The sequence below is a fragment of the Onychomys torridus genome, chromosome 16 (assembly GCF_903995425.1).
Source record: "Onychomys torridus chromosome 16, mOncTor1.1, whole genome shotgun sequence".
Classification (NCBI taxonomy): Eukaryota; Metazoa; Chordata; class Mammalia; order Rodentia; family Cricetidae; genus Onychomys; species Onychomys torridus.
The window spans coordinates 11,417,186-11,441,952 of record NC_050458.1 but is presented as its reverse complement, the minus strand read 5'-3'; the positions used below and the strand labels follow the sequence as shown (position 1 = coordinate 11,441,952).

General features: G+C 38.4%; 1 protein-coding gene across 2 annotated transcripts in view; it reads left to right on the top strand.

Annotated features, from left to right (window-relative positions):
• The window catches only part of Nudcd1 (NudC domain containing 1), a 65,782-nt gene extending 41,986 nt beyond the window's left edge, over nucleotides 1–23,796 (top strand). For both annotated transcript variants that reach the window (XM_036207769.1, XM_036207768.1), the window contains exons 8-10: nucleotides 2,777–2,902; nucleotides 17,084–17,243; nucleotides 22,151–23,796. In XM_036207769.1, the coding sequence (XP_036063662.1) occupies nucleotides 2,777–2,902; nucleotides 17,084–17,243; nucleotides 22,151–22,443 (579 nt within the window). In that variant the 3' untranslated portion in view covers nucleotides 22,444–23,796. The remainder of the gene's footprint in view (nucleotides 1–2,776; nucleotides 2,903–17,083; nucleotides 17,244–22,150) is intronic.
• Nucleotides 23,797–24,767: the final 971 nt, after the last annotated feature.

Sequence of the window (24,767 nt, the reverse complement as noted above, 5' to 3'; positions counted from 1 at the left end):
TCTTTAGAAGAATCAACCAATGTTGACAGAAGCAGAAATTACAATTATGCCAAATTTATGATAAAAACCTAGACTGATTCTATAACTTACTATTGTAAATAATGCTATAATAAATGTGAGTGTCCAGGTGTCTCTGCATTACATACCTAACCAGTATAGAAATCACTATAGAGTTTCTTCACAAAACTAAAAGTAAAACTACCAAGGGTCTGAGCTGTACCATATACCACTCCCAGGTAAGTGTATAAATCCCTCTTTCCCCATGTCATCATGAGCTCACAATCATGACTAGAACAGTCAAAGCATAACCAATATAAAACCTAATTAGTTATTGACTATGTGAGAGTAAGTTAAAAAAAGGATAAGGCGAGGTAAAAATAAAATAAGAGCCACAGTGACCGCGACTCTTACAGTGTTAGTGAATGTCCTGCATTCCCTTCGTTGTCTCGTGGATTTAAAGCTTTGCCCCTTTATAAGTCTGCATTCAGTGTTCTTATCTTTATCTGTTTCATGTCTGTATTTATTGCTGTCCGTGGCCACTGCGTGCCTCCTCCATTTTTCTCAAGTCCAGTCTTGAGTTAAGATTTGTGGAGATGTGGAAGATTACTGTTTGTTCCTACTTCACCATCTTCTAGTACAGGAATTGTTTTAATAGATGAAATATTTCCTTGTAATTACAATGATCTAACAATACTTATTCAGCAGTGGGGTAGAAAATATTACCATTTTAATGACTTGCAATAACCTGTTGAAAATTTGAAAACATTCAGCAATACTTTAGAACATTGGTAATATAATAATTTACCAAAAGTGCCATCAGCATGTGTAATTGTGTGACTTATTGCCATGTTGAATTAAAGTGATAAGGAAGATTCTGAAAAATTATTGACCCTGAAGGGTTAGGTGTATCCTAGGCTAGAAAAGAGAGATTAAAATATTAAAAGTATTAAATGTCTTTATTAAAGAGAAGTATGGCCCAAATAGAGAACACAAGTTTCATCTTTGTCAAGAGTCATTAACAATTTCAAGAATTATTGGAATTCATAGCCAGGATACGAAGTGTGATTTCATAGCTCTTTTTACAATAGCTTCATTCCTTAGGCTCGTTCACATGGCAGATTTTATTATTGCCAGCATTGTTGTGAATATAATAGTTGTGACACTAGAAGAGATTGTAGATAATTAAGCTGAGTGTTTTTGAACTTGATGGTTTCAAAGAAGCATTGATATTTATGAGAAAAGTTATACCCCAAGCAGTGCTTTATGATTTGAACAATAGAGAGATACAATATTGTCATCTATATCTAACATCAATGAACTAGGGAAATGGTAAACAGTAAATTACTATGACAGATAAAAGCTAGGTAATGCTTATATTATAAAATGATTAGGAAAATCATCCTCCATCATGGGAGAGATTATACAATATCACTGTTATGTTTTAGCCATCTGACTGAGTTCCCTTCTTTGGAGGTTTTTAACTATTCAATTTAATACATGAAGTATTAGTTTAAATATCAGTTTCTATTGACTTTCAGTTTTTTACTTTCTAAATTGCTAAATTTATCTTGCCCCTTTGCTTACCTTGTATTTAGTTTGTTCTTTTTCTGCCTTTGAAGGTAGCTTTCACAATTAATTTTAAAATAATTCATATGTACACTTATTTTTGTTGGGGTGAATATTTGTGTATATAAGTTAAATGACTATCTCTAATATCATTTCTCTTTTTATAAGTATTGTTTCATTTACAACTTAAGGATTATGTAATGTGTCCATTCCTGCACCGTTTGTATTGTTGGCATGTATTTTGTTTCTGTCTCCTGTCCCTAACAATGCAGTGTTTTTAGCCTTAGTCAGTTTCTTGAAGAAGAGCAGAAGTGGAAGAAAAGTCTTTCACTTCTGTGCCTGTCTTCATCTCCTCTGGTTTCCTTGGGTCAGTCAGACATCACTGACGTTTTCCCTGCTTGAGGAATTCCCCAGTGTTTCTTTCCGTAGTGTATGTGCTGGGGATTAACTCTCTCAGCTTTGTTGGTAAAAGTATCTTTCTTGTTTAACCTTCCTCAGTTACTTTAGTTAGCAGTATCATCCAGTGGTAGCAGCAGTTTCTATTTTTGTTTTAGACACACTGTATTTTATCTGGCTTAAATAGCTTCTTGAGAAGTCAGTTATTTGTATCTGTGTTCAGTCATGGGAAATATTTGCTCCTGACTGTTTTAGCATTTTCTCTTTATTACAACTTTTCAGCGTCTTATTATCGTGACTTGCTGTAGTCTCTGACTTTTATAACGTAGTGATTTCTGGTGTTTTATAGTGTTCTATTGTTATACTTCGTGCACTGGCTAATTACATAGCTCATGTTTCGTTTTCTATTTTTCATATCCAGAAGCTCATTTGGGTTATTTTTTTTTTCTGTCTTTCATATCTCATCATGTTCAGTTTTCATTTCATCTTTGAGTATATAGAATATATTTATGGTAGCTAAGGTTTTTTGTTGTTGCTAGCAGGTTGACTAATTGGTTAGTCGATTGGTTTTAGTTTCTTGATACTGGACTCCAGTCCAGACTGAACGCAGCCTCTCTGTGTATTCCAGACTGGCTTTGAAGTCATCATGGTCCTTCTGTCTCAAACATTTGAGTCCTGGGTTCATAGGCTTGAGACACTGTGTCCAGCTGACCGAATCTGTCATTTTGACACCATTTTTTTTTAAGGATGGATAAATTACTTCCTATTTAATGTATTATTTGTTATTTATTTATTTGTTTGTTTTTGGCTTAAGAATCCAAATCCAGATAAAGGAAAACCTCCTTGTAATGCTCAGGAATTAGAAGAATGTGATATTTTCTTTGAAGAGAGCTCCAGTTTATGCAGATTTGATGGCAGTACATTAAAAACAACTCATGTGGTAAGTTCTTGATATTGGGAATTCTAAAATGCTGTGGATAATAAGTAGTAATTTGGCAGATAAAATTGAACGAAATATGTTTTGCAAAAATTATTTTATTGATATTTATTGGGTGAAATAAATCTCATCATGCCACAAAGTAGCCTCATTTCCATACTGCCAAATCCAGTAAAATGCTGGCCTGTTGTTTGAATACTATTGTGCATTGATATTTTCCAGGCTTTGTCCTCTGCCTACTTTTTATATACAGTTGTGACTCTGTTTTATATATATATATCTAAAATATATATTAGCTTCCTTCATGTCTGTTTTCTGACACAAACATGAAAAAATAAGCATTTTCTCTTGATATTAGTAACTTAAAACAGTGGCGTGTGTGTGTGTGTGTGTGTGTGTGTGTGTGTGTGTGTGTGCGTGCGTGCGTGTGCGCACACGTACGCGCGCAGGAATGTTTGGAGAGAGGCCAGTAGAGGGGTCAGTCCCCTGAAAGTTGAAGTTACAGCTATTTGCAGAATGCCCAGCTTTTTATGTGGTGCTGCAATGCAAACTCCACGGTTATTCAGCAAGTGCTGTCACTCGAGTGTCCAGCCATCCCTCTAGCATCCTTTAATAATTAACAACAGCAAGTCTTTAGTTAGGTCAAGTATTTTAATATTCAGAATTCTTTAAGGAAGAGTTAGAGAAGTCAAATTAGTCACAGACTAATGCTCTTGGAGACTGGCTTGTACGTCATTCACGTAGCTGTGTTGTCCATCACTGCCCACGTCACTGTGCTTTACCCGCACCTTCTGGGCGGCTGCCAGACATCCGCTTCTTAATCATTGCACTCTGTCAGTTGTTCCCAGTCACACACCATTGCATGCAAAGATGGCGTTTCAGTGACTGTGGCTCAGGTGAGAAAGCGTGGTTGTCATTTATTCATACCATCCAGCTTTTTTAATGTACTGGGGAAAGATCTTGTGAATAGTCCCTTTTAAAAACCTTTGATGCTTGCAGAACCTGTGGTAAGTCTCTTTTATATGTCATATTATGTTTCTTGGTCAGTCTGGCCAGAAATTGATCATCTTAATTTAATAAAATAGCCCAATTTTATTATTATTTTTTGTTTTTGCCAATTTTAATCACGTTGCTCTTTACTTTTTCTGTTTTATTTATCTAATTTAAATTGTCTTTTTAATCTTAGGAGATTAAATAACTGAATTTTAATTCTTGTTGTCACTGATCGATCACTCTAGACTTTCCTGATCTCCAGGTTCTTACGCTCTCCACTGAGAGAATTCAAACAAGACACAGAATGTAGTGTGATGATAGGTAATGTACTGCAAATGAGAGCAGTGTTTTCAAGGCCAGGAGTGGCTGGGCAGGGAGGGACCAAGAGTCCATTACTAAGCAGCGTAGCTTCAAGGAATGAGAGTAGACAGTTGCCAAAGAGACCCTGTGTAGATTCACATTTTAGGAAGGCTTTCTATTAACCCATAGAACCGACAGCTTTTCCTGGGGTAGTTTTTTCCCTGGGGTGGGATAGGGGGGCAGGGGTTATATTTTTGTTGCTTTTCCAGGTAATTGACAGGCCTATTTGGATGGGCGTTTACTGTAAGGGATGGTAATATATGCTTGTTCTTTGTGGTGATATTGTGTTCCCCAATATATTGTGAACACTAATAAACTTATCTGGGGTCAGAGAACATAACAGCCACTAGATACAGAGGCCAGAAAATGGTGGCACACACACTTTTAATCCTAGCATTCCGAAGACAGAGATCCGTCTGAAGCTCTGTGAGTTCAAAGCCACACTGGAAACAGCTAGGTATGGTGTCATACGCCTTTAATCCCAAGAAGTTATAACAGGAAGCAGAACAGTATATAAGGCATAAGGACCAGGAACTAGAGCCTGGTTACTCTTTTAGGCTTTTAGAAGTAGTTAAGCCAAGATTCATTCCAGATGAGGACTGAGAGGCTCCCCGTTTGAGGAAACATCAATCAGCTGAGGAATTAGCAAGGGGAGGTAGCTGTGGCTTGTTCTGCTTCTCTGATCTTCCAGCATTCACCCCAATGCCTGGCTCCAGGCTTGTTTTTATTAATAAGACCTTTTAAGATCCGTTCTCTTTATGAGAACCCCTCTCATACAACTGTAGACTTAGATCGTTGACCCATTTAATGGCCTTCTGGGCAGTTCAGAGTTTCCTGTCTATCTAGTGCCAGAGGTAGGACGTGGATCAGTTTCTTGACCCATAATCAGAGTAGCATTATTGGTTTGGATTTTACAAACTACTGATTATGAAGGAGGGTCATCTTTAATGATTTCCATACATGTCGATTTCTAACTAGCTATCTAACGTTGTTGAAACTTAAATGTCCCTCCAAAACCCACGCTAAAATTTAGTTACTATTGTAAAAGTATGAAGAAGAGGTGGGGGCTGGAGAGATGGCTCAGAGGTTAAGAGCACTGACTGTTCTTCCAGAGGTCGTGAGTTCAATTTCCAGCAACCACATGGTGGCTCACAACTGTCTGTAATGAGATCTGGTGCTCTCTTCCGGTCTGCAGGTGTATATGCAGACAGAACACTGTATACATAATAAATAAATAAATCTTTTTAAAAAAAGAAGAAGAGGAGGTGGGGCAGTTGTCATAGTCCCAGGCCTAAGGTCTGCTGCTAGGGACCAAACAGACCATGCCTGGCCACTTGCCTTAATTCCCAACAGGAGGGAGTTCTGAGCAGTGGTGAAGCTGGAAAGAGGTTTGAATTTGCTTTCTGAATGACAAAATGAAATCAAGGGAGGAGGCCATGACTACTCCTGAAGCCTGGAGAAGATTTTTATTGTAAATATAAAGGGGAAAGAAGGCAGAGGAAGAGTCCAAACTCAACATGGCTGGCAGACTAAAGGAGATCATGAGAGGAGAAGGGAGGAGGGAGAGCAAGAGAGGCGGCCTGAACCAAAAGATCAAGAGACCGGAGTAGCTAAAATGGCTGAGTTCTATAGGAATCAGGCTGAAGCCCTGCCCCCGGGAGGGAGAGGCTTAGGGTAGGGGTGGGGTGAGGAGTGCTGGGAAGAACCCCAGGTACTCAGTGAGACTTGTCCTGGGTTTGAGACCTAGCACTGTCACAGTGGAGAACACGGAGAAGAATTTCAGTGCAGCTGCATCTAAACCGCAGCTGTCTTCCAGGTGTTGACAGTAGTCTGGGATCATAGGGTGTGGGCCAAGGCAGCAGGGCAGAGGTCTGCATGGTTAGCAGTCTTCCTGGCTGGTTATTTTGTCAGGTCTATTCCTAAAAGGCCGTGCTTATAGCAGGGGAGAAGTGAGGGGCAGCTTCAGGGGAATTGCTCACAGGGCTTGTTCTTAGAATTCACCATCAGCTAAAAGAAACTAAATGAAACAGTCAAGTAAAGGAGGGAGCTGAGAGGCAGGAGGGACAAGGTCACCACAGTGTCCCAGAAAGACTTACAGAAGCTGTGGGGGCAGGCAGCTCCTAGGGGGAGGCAAGGAAACTCAACAACATATCAGCCCAGGAGGGCACAAGGAGAGAGAGAGCAGGTAGCTAGGGTGGGCAGACGGCAAGGGACAGGTCACAGACCAAGGAGTGTGTAGGAAGCTTCCTGGCACACTGATGTGGCTTCTGTAGCAAAAATAGACCAAAGCAGGGGGCTCTGTATTGACACTTACTCAGTAAGGGGAGAGACTAGTAGATAGAGCAGGTAGAGGAGAAAACAGCTGAAGAGGTGTGCTAGGAGAGGCTTTTGGCAAAGGGAGGGTTCTAATAGGGAGAGGCGCAAGTGTCTTAGTAAGTAAAATTGCCTGTGTGGTGGGGTCCCAAAGAGCATAGCAGGGACGTGCCCAGAGAAAAGGAAGAGAAAGAAGTTGCCAGGAGACATTGGTTAGCAGTATAGCATCAGGAGTAAACACTAAAGTTGAAGAGGTAGAACAGTGTGTGTGTGTGTGTGTGTGTGTGTGTGTGTGTGTGTGTGTGTGTGTGTGTGAGAGAGAGAGAGAGACAGAGACAGACAGACAGACAGACAGACAGACAGACACACACACACACACACACTTCAGGTCAGCAGCAATGAGTTCTCAAGTCATATGATTTGTACCAAGCACAATGGATTGGCCTTTGTTGAGTGCAAAGCCAGTAAGCACAACCAGGAGACAGAAATAAAGAAAAGCTTATCATTGACAAGTAGTCTACTGCAAAACAAAGAGAGAGACAAGGGGCTTTTTTTTTAAGTGGGAGAAACTTAACACCCATTGTTATCTGTAGAATCAGGTACAAAGCATGCCTGAGCATGCTCATTTTGTGATCATATATCACATGAAAAATGGAAAAGAGAGGGTAGAAATGTCATCTGAACTGAAAGTTCCCTCCAAGTCATCTAAAGAGAGTGAATCAAGGTAGTATAGAGATGGCTTATTCTCTAGAAGGTTCTCTGGAAGATCTTACATGAATGAACCCTAAAAACTCAACTTTAAAGAAATGTTGACAGTCATGTAAAGGGCCCCAGCTTCCCTCTCTCCAACTCACGACTGCCAAACAGCTAACACATGATTAGGAAAAGAGACTGACGACAGAGAACCTTTGCTTTGGTTACTCCTATAGAGAATTCTCACGTATCTGAAAGCCATGTGTGGCAGGCAGCAGGAAACTGCTGGAGTTAGCAAAGTGGCAGCAAGCTTAAACCTTTCCAGTACTCCATAGAATCTGATCCTTTAAATTAGTCTGCAAAAGTAAGTGTACATTTGCATCTCTACCCAGGTAAATTTTTAAAGGTATGCCTTCATGAATAACTCCCCTGCTGATAGTAGTAACAACAGTACACTGTGTGTTTATTCCTTATAGTTAAGTCTAAGATGTTTCCTTCTTAGATTATTGTCACCTTACAGAGTGAATGAAGAAAACAGTGATTTTCATGGTCGGTTTTATACTTAATAGCTAACATTTCCTTCATTTTACATTTTGACTTTTAATTTTGAAAGTAATTTAAACTTTGGGGGAAGTTTTCAATAACAAAATGAATTTGCAAAATTCAGAGTTAGTTTTCTAGAGCTGCCATAACAAAGTGCCAAGAGACTGGATGGCTTAAGTGACAGAAACTTCTCTGCTCATCGTTGAGGTTGAAATCATGGTGTGGATAACTCTGGCTTCATCTAAAGTCTGGCTTTGTAAATGGCCAACTTGGCTTTTGTCTTTACCTGGTGTCTTCTTTTAAGGGACAGTCATTCTGGATTAGAAACTACTCTTTTAAAGGCATTCTCCAACCCCAGGCACATTCTGCAATGCCAGGGTTTGGTAGCCACATCATGTATGGGGGGGTGCAATTCAGTCTGTAACTCAGATCTTAGCAGCTGCAGAGGTTTTACCACATTTATTTTTTTTCTCTGTTCTCCCTTCTTTTTGCTGGCATGTTAAGGAATGTGCTGCAAACATTGTTCCTTTGCCTATGTGATATAGACACTAAAGATCAAGGTATCTTTTACTGTAATCATGAGACAGTTAAGGAAATTTAATATTGATAGAATAGTTTTACTTACTGTAAAACTCATATTCAAATTTTACTAGTTGGTCAGGTATGTACTTTATAGCAGTTTTGATCCTGACTCACAAACTAATCGCCTGCACACACTACATTAGGTTTAGTGTCCTTTAATCTCCTTTACTGTAGAACATCCAGTTATAAAACATCTTTGACACTGGATTTATTTTGTGTAATTCATTCAGTACATTAATATTTTTCTATTAGAATTCTTTGGTGGAATTTAATGACAGTTATGATTTATCACTAAACATCAAATTCAAAACATCAGTTTTGAAAATGGAAAAATTGTCAGTCTTTTTCTTATAAGTAGAAATTATTCTCTTAGAGATTTTTGTGAATATTGAAAGTTTATTTCCATCATTTGCATTTTATATCACTTAGCTAATTATATCATCCTAGCTTCTACTCATGGAAAAAAATACATAGCTAATTTAATAAATGAATGATCAAACAAAATGAAACAGGATTTTATAAAACTTCCATTTTCAATTTAAGATATAAAGGCATGAGCAGTTTCCTGTACAACCTAACGAACAGAAATAGAACAGAAACGTAATACAGTGTGTAGATTACCATATCTGAAATAGTACAACACAGAGAAACTAGGATAGTTGCTTCGTAGTTACTATAAACCGAATTGTTGAGATAATACAGTTTGATCATGGAGAACACAAGTTTAGAAGCACATCAGAATTTAAATTATAGCCACTCTTTGTTTACTTCCTTAAATATCTCTGCTCCTTAGAATTGAATTTCTTCCTTTATGAAGTGGGATCGTATTTTTGCTTCTTTGATACTGAAGATTAAATAAGGTAGAAAATAGAGATCTTCTGAGTATTCCAGAGATTTAATCTGTGTACCAGTTATAAACTGGAAATCCAAATCTTGATCTGGTATCCCAACAAAGACTTTGTTCCTGAATAGATAAATAGCATCTTTTTCTCAGTAGTATTTTTCCAGTTTCATTTGCTAGTAACAGTAACAGGATTCTTTGAATTTCTTCATCCTGCCATTGAATTCAAGCCTGTTTGCTGGGTAAGAAGGATTTCAGCTGAGTACTTGATGAAACGCTCTTCCTGCTTTCAGGAGAATAGTTTACTCTGACTAGTCTTCACTGGATTCAACATTAAATACAGCCATAGTGACAGTGAATACAAAAATAGAGATAATGTGAAATTTTGGACAAAAGATTTATTAAATTTAGGCAATAAGATGTATATATGTTTGGTACAAACAAGGAATGAGCCTCTATAAAGTAAATTGTCTAGATTAATTTTTCACATTTAAATATAAAGCATATATTTAAAGCCCTGCCAATGGTCTCTTCACATCTTTTCTTTTCCCTTTGTTGTTATGTAGAGTCTCCTGGAGAGAGAAAGTCCCCTGTAAACCTCAGTTGCCATACTGTCTATTCCTATATTTGTCTGTAGAGGCATTTGAAGTCATTAGCATTTATTGCCCCTTCAGTCGCTCCTATAGTGTTCTTTTCTGATTGCAGTTGGTTTACCATCATTGTCTTTGTACTTCTAATAAACCATTGATTATTACCTATTGTTGGTGGTATGTCTGCCCACAGCAATCATGTTTTTTTGTCATGCTCCCAGTTTACTTTGTCTACAGTTATAAATTCCATGAGATTTTTCTTTATAACCGAGATACAGAGTTTTCTGTTGAAAATTGTGATTTATGCTTCCTGTTCCTGACTAAGTGTTGGAAAATATCTGGGGATTGAACCTAGAGCTTTGTAGACAAGGGTTGTACCACTAAAGCACACTTAGTAGCCCTTGTAATAGTGTTGGCTACTCTGGTAAATATTTTGTTGTTGGTTTTTTCCAGGTAATTGCCCATGCTAGATAATGGTTAATGTCTGACTTTTGTTTTGTCTTCTTCAACTTGATGTGCTTTTTGCTTGAAAGTGCCCCTCTCCGTTATTGCTGTTTCAGCCTCGTTAGGATCATACAAAAATACAAATTACAGGTTTTAGTTATCTCACTCCACTTCCTTCACTTATCAAGGTAGTTATTTTAATCAGCTTAGTCTGCTGTACAGTTAATCTTGACTTTCATCTTGAATGGATTGAAAAGCATGTAGATTAGAAGAGTTCATTTCTGGGTGTTGTGTGAAGGCATTTGCAGAGAGGAGTGACTAGGGAGGAAGCCCCGCCCTGAGTGTGAAAGGTGCCATTTGAGGGGCTAAGGTCCCAGACTGATAAATACGGGAAAAGAGAAAGCCAGTTGGCTCAAGCATATGCCCTACTTCATGCCCATCCCCGCTCTACTCCTGCCGCCATGATGTAAGCTGTTCTTTTCCTGGGCCCCCACCTCCCACTGTGGTGACTGAAACAGGGAGCCCAAGTCTTTGTCCTGGATGCTGTTTATGTTCCGCACATTGTCATGGAAGCAGCAAAAGAAACTCGCCACAAAAGTAAAAACATCCAGTAGTTAAGAAACAAGGCTCAGAGGTGACTGCTGGTTTGGAATAATCACAGTATTATGGTAAAGGCAAAGTAGAAAAGATAAAGACATGCTACACATTAGAGATAAAAATTGAAAAAGAATAAAATTAAGAATTAAAAAAGCAATGCAAAAAGAATTGCACTAACAGACTCGTGTACTCAGTGCACCACAAAACCAACAAAATGAATAACCTTGAGAGAGGCGTGCTAAAAATTTCCAGTACTGAAACTTTCCACATCCCATCAAAGTGTCTATTTGCAGCGCGCTGTCTAGCAGGAGAGTGTTCAGTGTTTGCTGTTGCTTTCCTTGAACATATGCAAGGGCTCTGTATATAACACCAAGTAGAGAGTCTGAAAAGAGCCAAGGAATGCTCATCAAAATAGAACATAGTCAAGACCAAACAAAAACAAGTTCTAAGAGAATAGATAGAAAATGCTGTCTGGCTAGCAGGTTCAGGCCATAAGTTAGTGATGCAAAAATATGTGGAAATTCGGGGATACATTTCTCAGTAACTCACAAGTCAAGAGGGATTTTGTATTGAGTACAGATGACCCAGCATAGACAAGAGGCTAGGTGCTTCAGAGGGAAATTCACATCACCCCATGTTGAATTACTTAAGTTTCCACATGAAAAAAAAAAGAGCAAACTATAGCCAAAGCAGAAAGTGACTTATAGAGGTGAGTTGTCTTCATCAATTAAAATAACATTTGGAATGTTGTGGTGCTGAAAGGACAGAGAAAACTGATGAGATGGAGCTGGGCTGTTGGAGTCATGTCCTCTAAAGAGCTTAATGGGGTGTATTAGAAGGAAATGCATGGACGTTGTCACAAACACTGAAAGCCAGGGCAGTGGGTGGGAAGGTGGGGACGGCAGGATGCTAGCCAGAATTTGAGAGATCAAAACAGAAAGCACAGAAACCCATCTGTACCAGTGAGCCTGTTACCCACCAGGAATATTCTTTAAGAATCTGGTCGTCAGATATTTCACTTAAAAGTCTTTTAGTTTTTCTAACTGTAAAATAGACTATAGTATTCTCATATCTGATTACAGAGCCTTGGTGAAAATAGTTTTAAAATAATTATGCAATAAAGACATAGAATATGGAAACAACACAAACTTTTAGTTCTCAAGATATTTACTAACATGGCCACTATCTTGGGTTACTCTTACTGTGACAAATTGCATGAATTAGTGACTACAAAATGGTAATTTGTTCCAATTTAGTTCTGAATGTCAGAAGTCCTGAAATGGTTGTAAAGTCTGTCTGTATTGCTTTGAGGAGTTCTAAGGGAGACTTCATTCCTTGCCTTTCTCACTTTCAGAGGCTGCTTACATGCTTGGCTTTTGGCACATCCCTTAGTCCCATAATCAACTAGTATCTTGCAGTTACTCCTTCTCTCTGTATCTGTTCTCCTGTGTCATCTGTGTTTGTTACCTTCTCTCCCTTTTACAAGGAAGCTCAGATAATCCAGGGTAACCTTGCCATTTGAAAATCCTAAACATACCTCATCATTATCTAAAGAAGTATTCAGAAGTTCAGAGGACTAAGGTGTGGGTGTACTAGGGTGATGATATTTGGCCTACCATAGATGGTCTGCATACTTAACTATAATCTAGTGTAGCAGTACATTTTGTTAGAAATAATAGACATGTAATGAGCTTTTAGAATTGAGCATCTCCTAGGTTCATGGTAAGTATTCCAGGAAAAGGTGGTGATTGGACTGTGTCTTGTGCGGATAAGTAGAATGTGAAGGGGCAAGAGCAGTCAGTAAATGCAGACTGTAGCACTTTGACACACTGTGTAGCACAAGTCTATCAAGGACTATGGGGTCAGCCCCTCGATAGTTCCTCCCAGGGTCCAGGAAGAATCTACAACTAGCTGACAATGAATCTTTGATTAATGAAATGAAATGAATCCATGTACATGAAATGCCTTAGTCCATAGACTTTATTATTCTGTGTCGGTTCTCTCTCTACAAGCTCTATTCTGCTCTCATTTTTAGCTCCTTTCTTGCCTAATTTCTCTCTACGTTTATCTGCTGTCCCCTCTAGGTTCTGTCTTCATTTCTTCATCTAGTCCTGCCCCTTCTAGGTTCTCATCCATCTAGTTTTTTCCCATATCAGCTCCTCTCCCATCTCCTTCTCTCTCATCTTGTTCTTCCTCGTCTTATTCTTCCCCATCTGGCTCTTCCTCATCTTCCATCTTGTACCTTTGGGATTCTCTTCTAGCCCTTCAATCTAGTTCTTCCGATCTAGTTCTTCCGTTCTCTTGTCTCTTCGTTTCATCTTTCTTTCTTCAAAAATCCTCCTCTCTCCCCTTCTACCTCTCTGTTCTCTGTCTTCTCTCAACTCTCTCTAAGTCTCTCAGGAATCCAGTTATAAACCCAAGCAATAGCAATCCTCTGCCCGAGCAAGGTCACCAGGTTAGAATTCTTACGGGGTCAAAAAGACATGTAAGCATTTTCCTCAGGCAGTGACCAACAGGCTTTCTTTTACAATCCAAAATGGGAGTGGTATAAGAAGAGGTTAACTGAGTGCTAATGACTGGTTAGATCCCAAAAGGGGGTCTTTGTGCTCAGTCTACATTCCGAGAAGTGGTTAGGCAAGAAGGTAAGAGTCTATAAAGTTAGTAAGGCTGTAAGAAAGGAGGGTCCAAGCTAAATTGTATAAAGCTATTACTTAAGGACCACCTGACCTATGCGGTGTCTCCTTGTGGAATTTACCCTAAATCAGGAGACTAGTGTGTGGTGGTCTGAAGTGCTGAAAGGGGAAAACAGATGGGCTGGGGGGAAGGAAGCCTTTCCTGAGGCTGTTCTTCAAATACCATGAAGGTGTATGTCCAAAGAGTGATCAGCCCACACTGTTAGCAATTCTTAGGGAAAAATCAATTAGGAAAGCTATGAAGGCACACATGATTTCCATAACAGAAGACGGCTGATATATAACAAGCCAAATAACACCAAAGGCTCCTTGGAATTTGGCTTCCTCTGAAGAAATTCCTTGATCCCTTCAGGTAGTGGCTTTGCCATAACAAGCTGAGTTCTTATAATATTTTTTCTGCGGCCCTTAGCACAAGTATGGGTAAGTAAGTGGGAGAAAGATCTAGTCAGAATAAGGGGCTGACGATGAGGGACCTGATCCTCACCCTCTTATTTGCATGATTGATCTCTCTCTTGGTTAAGCTTGATTTGTTCTCTTGGTTGATGCTTGATTTGTTCCTTTCTCTCTGCTGTCCAGTCATGCATTCATAGGAGGCTCGGGGATGAGTTAGCTATTTCATCAGTAATGGTAATACTCACTTCACTTAGGAAAGTTCTCTTGTAGCCCACTTGTACCTCAGTTAGGTTTGTCCTCCTGGAAAAGCCTGTTAACTCAGAGAAAAACAGTGGAGGTGAGGAAAGAGCCGAAGCAGTGCTGGCTCCTCTGAGGCTTTCTTAACAGGCCCGTTCAATAGTCTCTTATTGGCTTAGCCCCTGACAGTCCAGAGCAAAGGGAAGTAGAGCTAAACCGTGGGGAGAGCATACCAGCCCATTTCCTTACTGCAGAGAGTGAGCTCTGGGGCTCCCTAAAAGCTCTGTTCCTGGAGGTTATTCTCATGAGGTAGGCAGCTTTTCTGTTGGATTCTAAGAGCCTGGGTTGCCCTGGTAAGCCAGTAAATCCTTGTGCTACAGCCTTTCACAGTGTTCCTTACAAAGTGCAAGTCAGGTCTCAGCTTCTTACCCAACGTTTTGTTCTTCGTTGTACTGTAAAATTTATAGACTCAAGTCAGCATTTAGCATAAACTCAGCATCTCCACCCTAACCCTAACCTTAGCATCTACATTTGATATTATTTCTGCCAGTATTGAATTCTTTAATAGTAGAATGGCTGATGAAGAACATGGCTACAACCTAGCTCTATTAAAGAAGTTCCTCTATGTGTGGGATCCAACTGTGAGTCTGAAATGATGATTTTTGTAATGAAATGAGTTTCTCAAGCATCAATATTACAGTAATAGCTGCTAATAATATTGATATTAATACTGTAATTCAGGAGCACAGTGAAGCAATTGGTAAGTGAATCTGAGGCTTTATTTAATACTGTGATTTTTCCTTGTAGCGTAGAAGCAGTTACTCAAAATCTCAGGGTATCGCTTTCAACTATTGCATGAAAATTACAGCAGCCTCTTGAACTATGGAAATTAGTACTTAGACCATGTCTGGCATATAGAATATACACATAAGTTGTAGTAGCTGTTAATTAGTGTTGGTAATATTGACAAGTTAACATTAATAAGTTTAATCTTTGTATTCTGTGATTTAAACCTATTCTTTTGATTCAGTTGGTACTTCATGTCATATGTTAAACTAACTACTGACATTGAGGGGTAGACAGGGAAAGGACACCCCAAGACCAAGTTCTCAGCACAAAGATTTATTTGCCCCAGAGGGACAGAGGGTAGGGAATTAAGAGAGAAAGATAGAAGATAGAGGATGAGGGAGAAGGAGAAAGGAATAAGGGGAAGGGGGCAGGGATATTTGTTTGGGAGAGCCAGAGAACTGCCTCTAGATAGAGAGGAGACAGACAAGGCCCATAAGGAAAATGGTATTTTGTAATGGTCAAGAAGGGAAGCCCATGTTAGGATGAGGGGTTTAATTTTAATTGAGCATGCTAATTTGTAGTTGGAGACCTTCTCTCCAGCCCTCGCCAAGCCCTGTTAGTCCAACAACCCATTTATAAAATAAACACACAGACATTTATATTGTTTAAACTGCTTGGCCATTAGCTCAGGCCTACCATTGTCTAGCTCTTACTCTTATATTTAGCCCATTTCTATTAATCTATACTTTGCCATGTGGCTTGTGGCTTACCAGTACCTTACATCTTTCTTGTCATGGCAGCGGCTCGCAGTGTCTCTCCCCCAGCCTTTACTTCCCAGAATTCTTCTCCTCCTTGTCCCGCCTACCCTATCCTTGCTGCTTGGCTACTGGCCAATCAGGACTTTATTTTACCCAATCAGAGCAACACATTTGACATACAGAACATCCTACAGCACTTCCCTCTTTCTTTTTTTTAAAAAGCAAGGTTTTAACTTTTATATAGTAGAATTACAGACAACAAAACAATTATCAAGTAAGAATTACAGTTACAATATTAAAGAAGATATCCTATCTTTTTTATATTTGTGAGTCTAAGGTTTTATATCTAACTTATCTTTTATCATAACTGAGGAAATTTATACCTATCTAGTCTTTAACTACATCAAAGACCTCAGAAGGATATATTATTACCTGAGAAATGGGAGAAGGATGCAAGCAACTTTGGGGAGTCTTGCCGGGTAGACAGAGACAGCTGGCCGCCTGGACAGTCACCTAATGTTCCTTTGTCAAGTTGGGGCATTTGTCTTCAGCCCACAGGGGTAGAGTCTCTTGGTCACTTCTCTCAGTGTCCTGTAGAATGTCTAGCAGTTTCCTCTGCAAAGCAGGAACCTGAAGGCCCATTTTGTCAAGTAAAGTTTAGTGGTCACCTTTCTATGGGTCCTGCATGCCCAGGCATGGGATCAAGCAGTCCAGGCAAGAACAGTTTCTTGCCCAAAAGCCAAAGGGGGCTTTTGATTGTTGGACTTTAATACTTTCATAGCCAGACATTGGTGGTTACCCTCAGGAGGAGGAAGTGGTCAAATAAGGGAATAGACCTTGGGGGCTAGCTTTAGGAATGCAAAATAATGGTTTTTAGCAAGGCAGAGGAAATTGGGAGAAGGTCAAGGCCTGCCAGAGCCACACCTTTGAGTGGGCTAGTGTGTCCCTTCAGATAGCATAATGGTTAAGAACAGAGACTCTGGGTCCAAATTTCATGTCCGTAACTTAAAAACCATCCTGACCTTGGACAAGTCATTGTCCCTGTGCATCATTGCTTCACTCAGCTTTAAAATGAATGTAATGGAAGCACATTCCTTTCATGAATTCTATGAAGAATCAATCCAGTTAGGGCCTCAAAGTTTAGAGCAAACAAGGTATGGTGGCTGGTACGTGTGTGGAATCCTAGGTTGAGACAGGAGAATTGCCAAGTAAAGGCCAGCCTGAGCTACATACTAAGACCTGGTCTTAGAAAGTATGGAGGAAGGAAAGTTGGTTTTACAACAGTTGCTGATGATGTTGTATGTCAGCTTTCATCACTCTTACCAACTTTTTGAATAAACTTCTTCTTATCACTTTAGGTGAATCTTGGCAGCAACCAGTACCTGTTCTCAGTCATTGTGGATCCTAAAGAAATGCCCTGCTTCTGTCTACGCCATGATGTCGACGCTCTTCTCTGGCAACCACACTGCAGCAAGCAGGATGACATGTGGGAGCACATTGCGACCTTCAATGCGCTAGGTAGAAAGCATTCTCTTCAGTAGCATTTCCAGTCCACTCAATTAGTCATCTCAAAGGAAAACTATTCTTTTTCATTTGATCCCTGCTAGTTAATTGTTCGTGCTACAATTTAGGTGTCTATGTTCTATTCACTAGGGTTAAACTGTTAGACTAGACTAGAATGATGAACCTGTTCTTGCAGTTGCACAGATGATAACACAGAATGAACATGGAAGTGGCAATATAACCATTTGAATCTTTCTAATGGGTTGAATTATATACTGAATTAAAATACAGTTTGAGTAGGGGCTTTGGCATTGTGATTCTGTAGCCCAAAGTTTCTCGGGTGCCACTCGGACCCAAGTAAACACATAGAGGCTTATATTATTATTTTTTAAAAAGATTTATCTATCTATCTATCTATCTATTTATTTATTATACAGCATATATGACTTCAGGCCAGAAGAGGGCACCAGATCTCATTACAAATGGTTGTGAGCCACTGTGTGGTTGCTGGGAATTGAACATAGGACCTCTAGAAGAGCAGTCAGTGCTCTTAACCTCTAAGCCATCTCTCCAGCCCAGCTTATATTATTTACAAACTATATGACCTATGGTTTTAGTCGCTTGCCAGCTAGCTCTTTCGTCTAAAATTAACCCATTTCTCTTTCATCTAAATCAACCCATTTCTATTCATCTATGTTTTGCCACATGTTCCGTGGCTTTTCCCATCTCCTGGTATGTTGTTCCTTGAGCAGCAGGCTGGTATCTCTTCCACCTCTGCCTTTCTTCTTTCCTGTCTCTCCTTGGATTTCCTGCCCGCCTCTAAAACTGCCTTGCCATAACCAATGGAAAACATATATTTACATCATACAGAAAGACATCCCCCAGTGTAGTACGTGCAACTTGTATTTAAGTCTCTTCATGGTAATCTCTTCTAAAACATATAGTTGTTGTACAAGGATGCACATTTTTAGTGAGAAGACATACTTCATTGAACTTAAGTGAAAAAGAAGCCAGGCCTGGTGGTACATACCTGCATTCCCACCACCTGGATGGATGAGGCAGGAGTATGAGGCCAGCCAGAGTTATATACAAAGAGTTTGATTCAAAATCCAAACCACAATGAAAACAAGAAGCCATGGCAATGAGAGGAATTGTGAAAAGGATAAGTATAAATTGAATTTATTGTTAAAAATATTTGTTTTAAAACAACACCTTGAAAAAAATTTTAAGTATGTAACAATAGACTGTGCAGTCATTGGTTTTAAGCCAAAATAGATCCGTATTGTGTGGGAATTCTGTTATATTATTTAGTTACAGTTATTGCTTTATTGTAAGCTTATTTTAAATTGGCAGCAAAAATGTAAAATTGTGAGTTTTATTGCCTATCTATGTGCAACTCTAATTGATGAGGAAGTTTGTCACTTTTTCGCATTTATGACTAAACTGCTTCATCAGACTCTAAGTGGATTTGTATGACTTGAAATGCCGAGGGGTTTGATGGATTAATTAATCACACAATTCCGGGCCTTTACTGTAATTCCTCTTTTGTAATTATCTTCCTTCAGGAAGTTCAAGTTCATCCAGTTCACCTTTAAATGCTCAGAGTCTTCAGTTCATGTCAAAATCCTCTTGCAAATGACTTCTGCTGTGCTTGATCCTAAGTTCAATCAATTTTACATTAGATAGTACTTGAGTTACTCTGTACATTACTATCAAAGTTGCCTGAACAGTTTATGTTCATCTACTCAAGAGTCCTACATCTTCACTTTTCCATCTTCACATCTTACCTAATATTTTAAAAGCAGTATTGCCCTGCTTGTGCCTCCTGGCTTTACTCACTTATGCATATATATAAACATATATGTAAAAATATATAAGTATACATGTTTTCATTTAAATCTAGAATTTGCATATGAGAAAAACTGATATTCTGTTTCCTCCCTTATCCTTCCTTCTTTACTTCCACTCACTGTAGAACCCTTTCTCTCCCTACATTTGTCATCTGTCTGACCTTTCTGTCTTTCTTTGTATTAACGTGTGTGTGTGTGTGTGTGTGTGTGTGTGTGTGTGTGTGTGTGATGTATGTGTTTAAATCCAGACTTGGTATGTGAAAGAAACATGCAGTATTTGTCTTTCTGAATCTGACTGATTTCATTTAGCTGGGATTAAAGGCGTGCGCCACCACTGTCTGGCAAGAATTATTTATTTATTTTATGTATATATGAGTGCTCCATCTGCATGTATGACCTTGTGCCAGAAGAGGGCATCAGATCCCACTATAAATGGTTGTGAGCCATCATGTGGTTGATGGGAATTGAACTCAGGAACTCTGGAAGAGCAGCCAGTTCTCTTAACCTCTGAGCCATCTCTCCAACCTATATTTTGTTCTTTACAGGTGATTAAAACACCATATTTTTATAAGTGTGTGTATCACATTTTCTGTATGCATTCATCTGTTCAATATCTAATATTCTATATTTTCACTTCTTTGAATAGTGTTGTAATAAACATAGGTGTGTAAGCATCCCTGGTTTGCTAACTTTGGTTTCTTCCATTATATGACCAGCTATAACTGGATCATATTGTAGTTCTATTTTTCAGGTTGTGCTGATTTCCATAGTGTCTACACCAGTGTACACACCCATCAGAAGTGAAGTGAGGGTTCTTCTTTCTCCACATTCTTTTAACATTTATCGTCCTTCATTCTCTTAATACCAGCTATCCTGAGAATACTCAGGTAGAATCTCAATGGAGATCTAATTTGAATTTCCACATTAAAGATGTTGAACATTTTTTATGTCCACTGGAAATTTGTGCTTTCACTTTTGAGAACTACCTGTTCATTTCATCACTCATTTATACACTGGAGTTGTTTGGGTTTGGGGTAGTTATGACTTCTTTATGTATTCTGGATACAAATCATCTCTCCAATATATTGATAGCAAAGATATCTGTACTATGTCTTCTCACAACTATTTCCTTGCTGTTCATTGCCTTTTTAATTCCATATTATCCAATGGCATTTTTGGTTTTATTTCTTAAGCTATTGTAGTCTTTCCCAGAAAGTCCTTCCTTTGCTTATCAGTTGTTATTTACATGTTTTTCTGTACTAGTTTCCGAATTTCAGGTCTTAAAGTTTTTGATCCACTTGGAATTGTTTCTTCATTCTTCTCCATGCTGCTACCCTGTTTCCCAGGATCACTTGTTCTAGAGGCTGTAGGATTTCTAATGTTTGTGAGTGATACAATTTCTAATGTTTGTTGTCAGTTATGTTGCTTTGGCTGTGCTTTTTTATTTATGGGCCCTCTATACCATTCCACTTGTCTGCACATCTGGTTTTGTGTCTGTGTTGTGCTGTTCTTGTTCTTGTGCTCTGTAGTATGGCTTGCGATCAATAAGTACTGTAATAACCCCTAGCCATTTCTTTCTGCTTAGAATTTCTTTGGCTATTTAGGATCCTTTGTGCTTTCATAGGAATTCCAGTGTTGTTTTATCTGTTTCTGTAAAGAATGTCATTAGAATTTGATAAGGATCTTTTATAAACTATAAAACACTTTCACTAAGAGAGCCATTTCATAGTACTAATTCTGCCAATCCGTGGGCATGGGAGGCCTTTCCATCATCTAGTATCGTCTTCATTTATTTAAAAAAAAACATTTAACATATCATTTTAAGTTTTTTTGTTTTTAAGCGAGGCATTTAAGTTTTTGTATATTTGGTATTTGAAACTTAAGATTTTATTATTTTATCTCACAGAAATGAAATAGAACTGTATTATGTTTTTGTTGAAGAGAAGTCCTGTTTTGTTCCTTAGTAACTAAATTAAACTTGTATTTTTGCACTTATTAGAAGGAATTGTGGCTTAGTGTTAATGGTACTGAATTCATCCATTGTTGACTATGGATGGTGTGTTTTACTTAGTGTTAATGGTACTGGATTCATCCATTGTTGACTATGAATGGTATGTTTTACTAGGTGTTAATAGTACTGAATTCATCCATTGTTGACTATGGATGGTATATGTTTTACTTAGTGTTAATGGTACTGAATTCATCCATTGTTGACTATGGATGGTATATGTTTTACTTAGTGTTAATGGTACTGGATCCATCCATTGTTGACTATGGATGGTATATGTTTTACTTAGTATTAATGGTACTGAATTCATCCATTGTTGACTATGGATGGTATGTTTTACTTAGTGTTAATGGTACTGGATTCATCCATTGTTGACTATGAATGGTATATGTTTTACTTAGTGTTAATGGTACTGGATCCATCCATTGTTGACTATGGATGGTATGTTTTACTTAGTGTTAATGGTACTAGATTCATCCATTGTTGACTATGAATGGTATTTTTTACTTAGTGTTAATGGTACTGGATCCATCCATTGTTGACTATGGATGGTATATGTTTTACTTAGTGTTAATGGTACTGAATTCATCCATTGTTGACTATGGATGGTATATGTTTTACTTAGTGTTAATGGTACTGAACTCATCCATTGTTGACTATGGATGGTATGTTTTACTTAGTGTTAATGGTACTGGATTCATCCATTGTTGACTATGAATGGTATTTTTTACTTAGTGTTAATGGTACTGAATTCATCCATTGTTGACTATGGATGGTATATGTTTTACTTAGTGTTAATGGTACTGGATCCATCCATTGTTGACTATGAATGGTATGTTTTACTTAGTGTTAATAGTACTGAATTCATCCATTGTTGACTATGGATGGTATATGTTTTACTTAGTGTTAATGGTACTGAACTCATCCATTGTTGACTATGGATGGTATGTTTTACTTAGTATTTAAATTTGTGATGGATACTGTGAAGTAGTAAGTGTTCAATCGTGACTTTTCTCTCATCAGTTTAACATACAGTTCTTTTTTTCCCCTTATATTCTTGTCAGGTTACGTCCAAGCATCAAAGAGAGACAAGAAATTTTTTGCCTGTTCTCCAGATTACTCCTATGCAGCCCTTTGTGAGTGCCTTCGCCGAGTATTCATCTATCGGCAGCCTACTCCCATGTCCACTGTGCTTTACAACAGAAAGGAGGGCCGGCATGTGGGGCAGGTTGCTAAGCAGCAAGTAGCAAGCCTAGAAACCAATGATCCTATTTTAGGCTTTCAGGCAACAAATGAGAGGTTATTTGTTCTCACTACCAGAAACCTGTTTTTAATAAAAGTAAATACGGAGAATTAATCCTCCAACATTTGGCTGAAAAGTTTCCTGGAGAGCTGACCGGTTGTACTGTAATCTGTTAAGTTTTAATGTGTTAAATGAAAATATCTTTCATGAAGTGTTATTTTTAAAGGATATTGGAAATGTATTCAAGAAATTATGAATCTGTAAAAGCTATAGGATAGATGAAGCTACAGATTTAGAGAACATTGACTTCTGTAAAACATATGAAGGTTTTGGCAAGTGTAGTTATTTTTTAAAATTTGGTGATTATATCTCATCTTTTATATGAAAAAAATACAATTCATTGTTTTAAAATAAAAATATTTATCATGTACTTAGCTCATTGTTTAGATTGCTACAGTCACTATATAGAATGTTTAGGGTAGCAGTAAAATACTGAGCATTACAAGGTATTTTAATGGACTGAAGTCTGTGTAAAGAATTGTGAGTCCAGAGTTACAAGAGTACAGCAATTTTGATAATGTTGCTTATAAACCTTAATTGTTTTCATAGTAAGCATAGATTTGTTTATATATTTGTTCTACTACATTGTAGAAAGTTAGTTATTTTCCAGTATTGCATAAACAAGTACCACAATGCTCAGGTATTTAAGAGTTTATTCCAGTATCTGGGAGGCTAAGGTTGAAGAGTTACCAGTTCAAGGCCATTCTGGACACATAACAAGACCTTGTCTCAAAATAAAAACAATTCAAGATTTATGGTTTTTCTTGGTTCTGTGAACTGGCTTTTCATGCTCTGGGTGGTCTCTTGTCTTCTTGTAGGCTAAGCTATGCTTCCTGCCATAAAAGAGAATAGTCTAAGAGCAAACCAGGGTGCAAGAGTTTGCCAAGCTTGAACTTCCATGTTTGCTAAAAAAAAAAAGAACAATGTGATTCACATGGCCAAGTCTAGACAGACAGCAGAGCTATAACACATTAGGGCCATTGATGTGACAATCTCATAGGACAGATTATACTATAGTTGTCTCATTAAAACCTTACTTTTCTGACAGTTTATTTTATTTACACATTAAATTTTTTCTCCACAAATATTTATGGTTCAGACTTACTCCCCAAAGTTCTTTCAATTTGTATTTATTGTGGGTTTGTTTTGTTTTTATTTTCACATTATTTTTAGAGTTCTTGTTTTATTAAAGTCCTTAAGAATTTAATTGAAGAGGAAGAAAATAAAGGATTATAAGATGGAAAATATTTGTATGAATGTATGTTTTGCCTATCTGGAACAAATCCTTAACTGAATTAAATGTAAACAAGTATTCGGTTTAGTTCAGCAGCTCTGTCAGTAAAATGATTGCAGCAGAAGCATAAAGACCTGAGTTTAGATTCCTGTAACCCACATAAAAAAGAAAAGAAAAGAAAAACAAGCAGACATGGCTGTGTACAACTGTAATCTCAGCATTTGGGAGGCAGAGATGGGAGGATTCTTGCTGGCCACACAGTCCAGTCAAATCAGCTGAGCTCCAGGTTCTGTGAGACCTTGTCTCATCAAATAAGGTGGAAAGTGAACAAAGTACCTGGTGTCAATATTTGTCCTCCACATGCATGAATACATGTATGCACATAGACTCATAAACATCGAGAGAGAGAGAGAGAGAGAGAGAGAGAGAGAGAGAGAGAGAGAGAGAGAGATTACACATTGGAATTCTACATAGCTCGGGGTGGAGCTCTAGGAGTAATAGGATTAAAGATCATTGAGCTTGGATCCTTTATAATCATCGTGTAAAACGAGGAACACAAACTGTGGAACTCTGATTAGTAGCCAAAAGACTGGGATTTGAGATCTTGGTGGAACTGTTGAAAAGATCCCAAGATTACTCTCTGGTGAGAGTTTCTAATAAAAAACAAAAGGTGCCCTGACCTCCTCCCTTAACAGTTAAGTCCAGATGAGCCTGTCAGTCAACTGGGAAAGAAAAGGCCCAGGAAGCCTCAGTTCTAAGGACTCAAAGAAATAATACAGAGCATACCTAAAAATTTAGGTGAGTACTGTAGTCTCTCTGTCCACTGTCCACTTTCACCTTGAGGTTCCCCTATGCCCACCCCACCCCACCCCACTCCCCAGTGGCCACTTTGGCCATTGCCCTCCTCATCCTCAAAAACGGCTCTTTTACGTTGTAATAAACTCTGCCTGTCTTTTACAGTGCATTTTGTGTGTCTTGTCTGAATTCTTTCAACAGAGATCCTAAAGACTGGGGAGACCAGAGTGAAATATGGTAGTACTATATTGAAAGCCCTGTGTTTGATGCCCAGTACTATAAAGTAAGTAGGCAACTCAGCTCTTTGTCAGAATGTAGTTTTCCAGAGAGAATTTAAATGGCCTCAGGT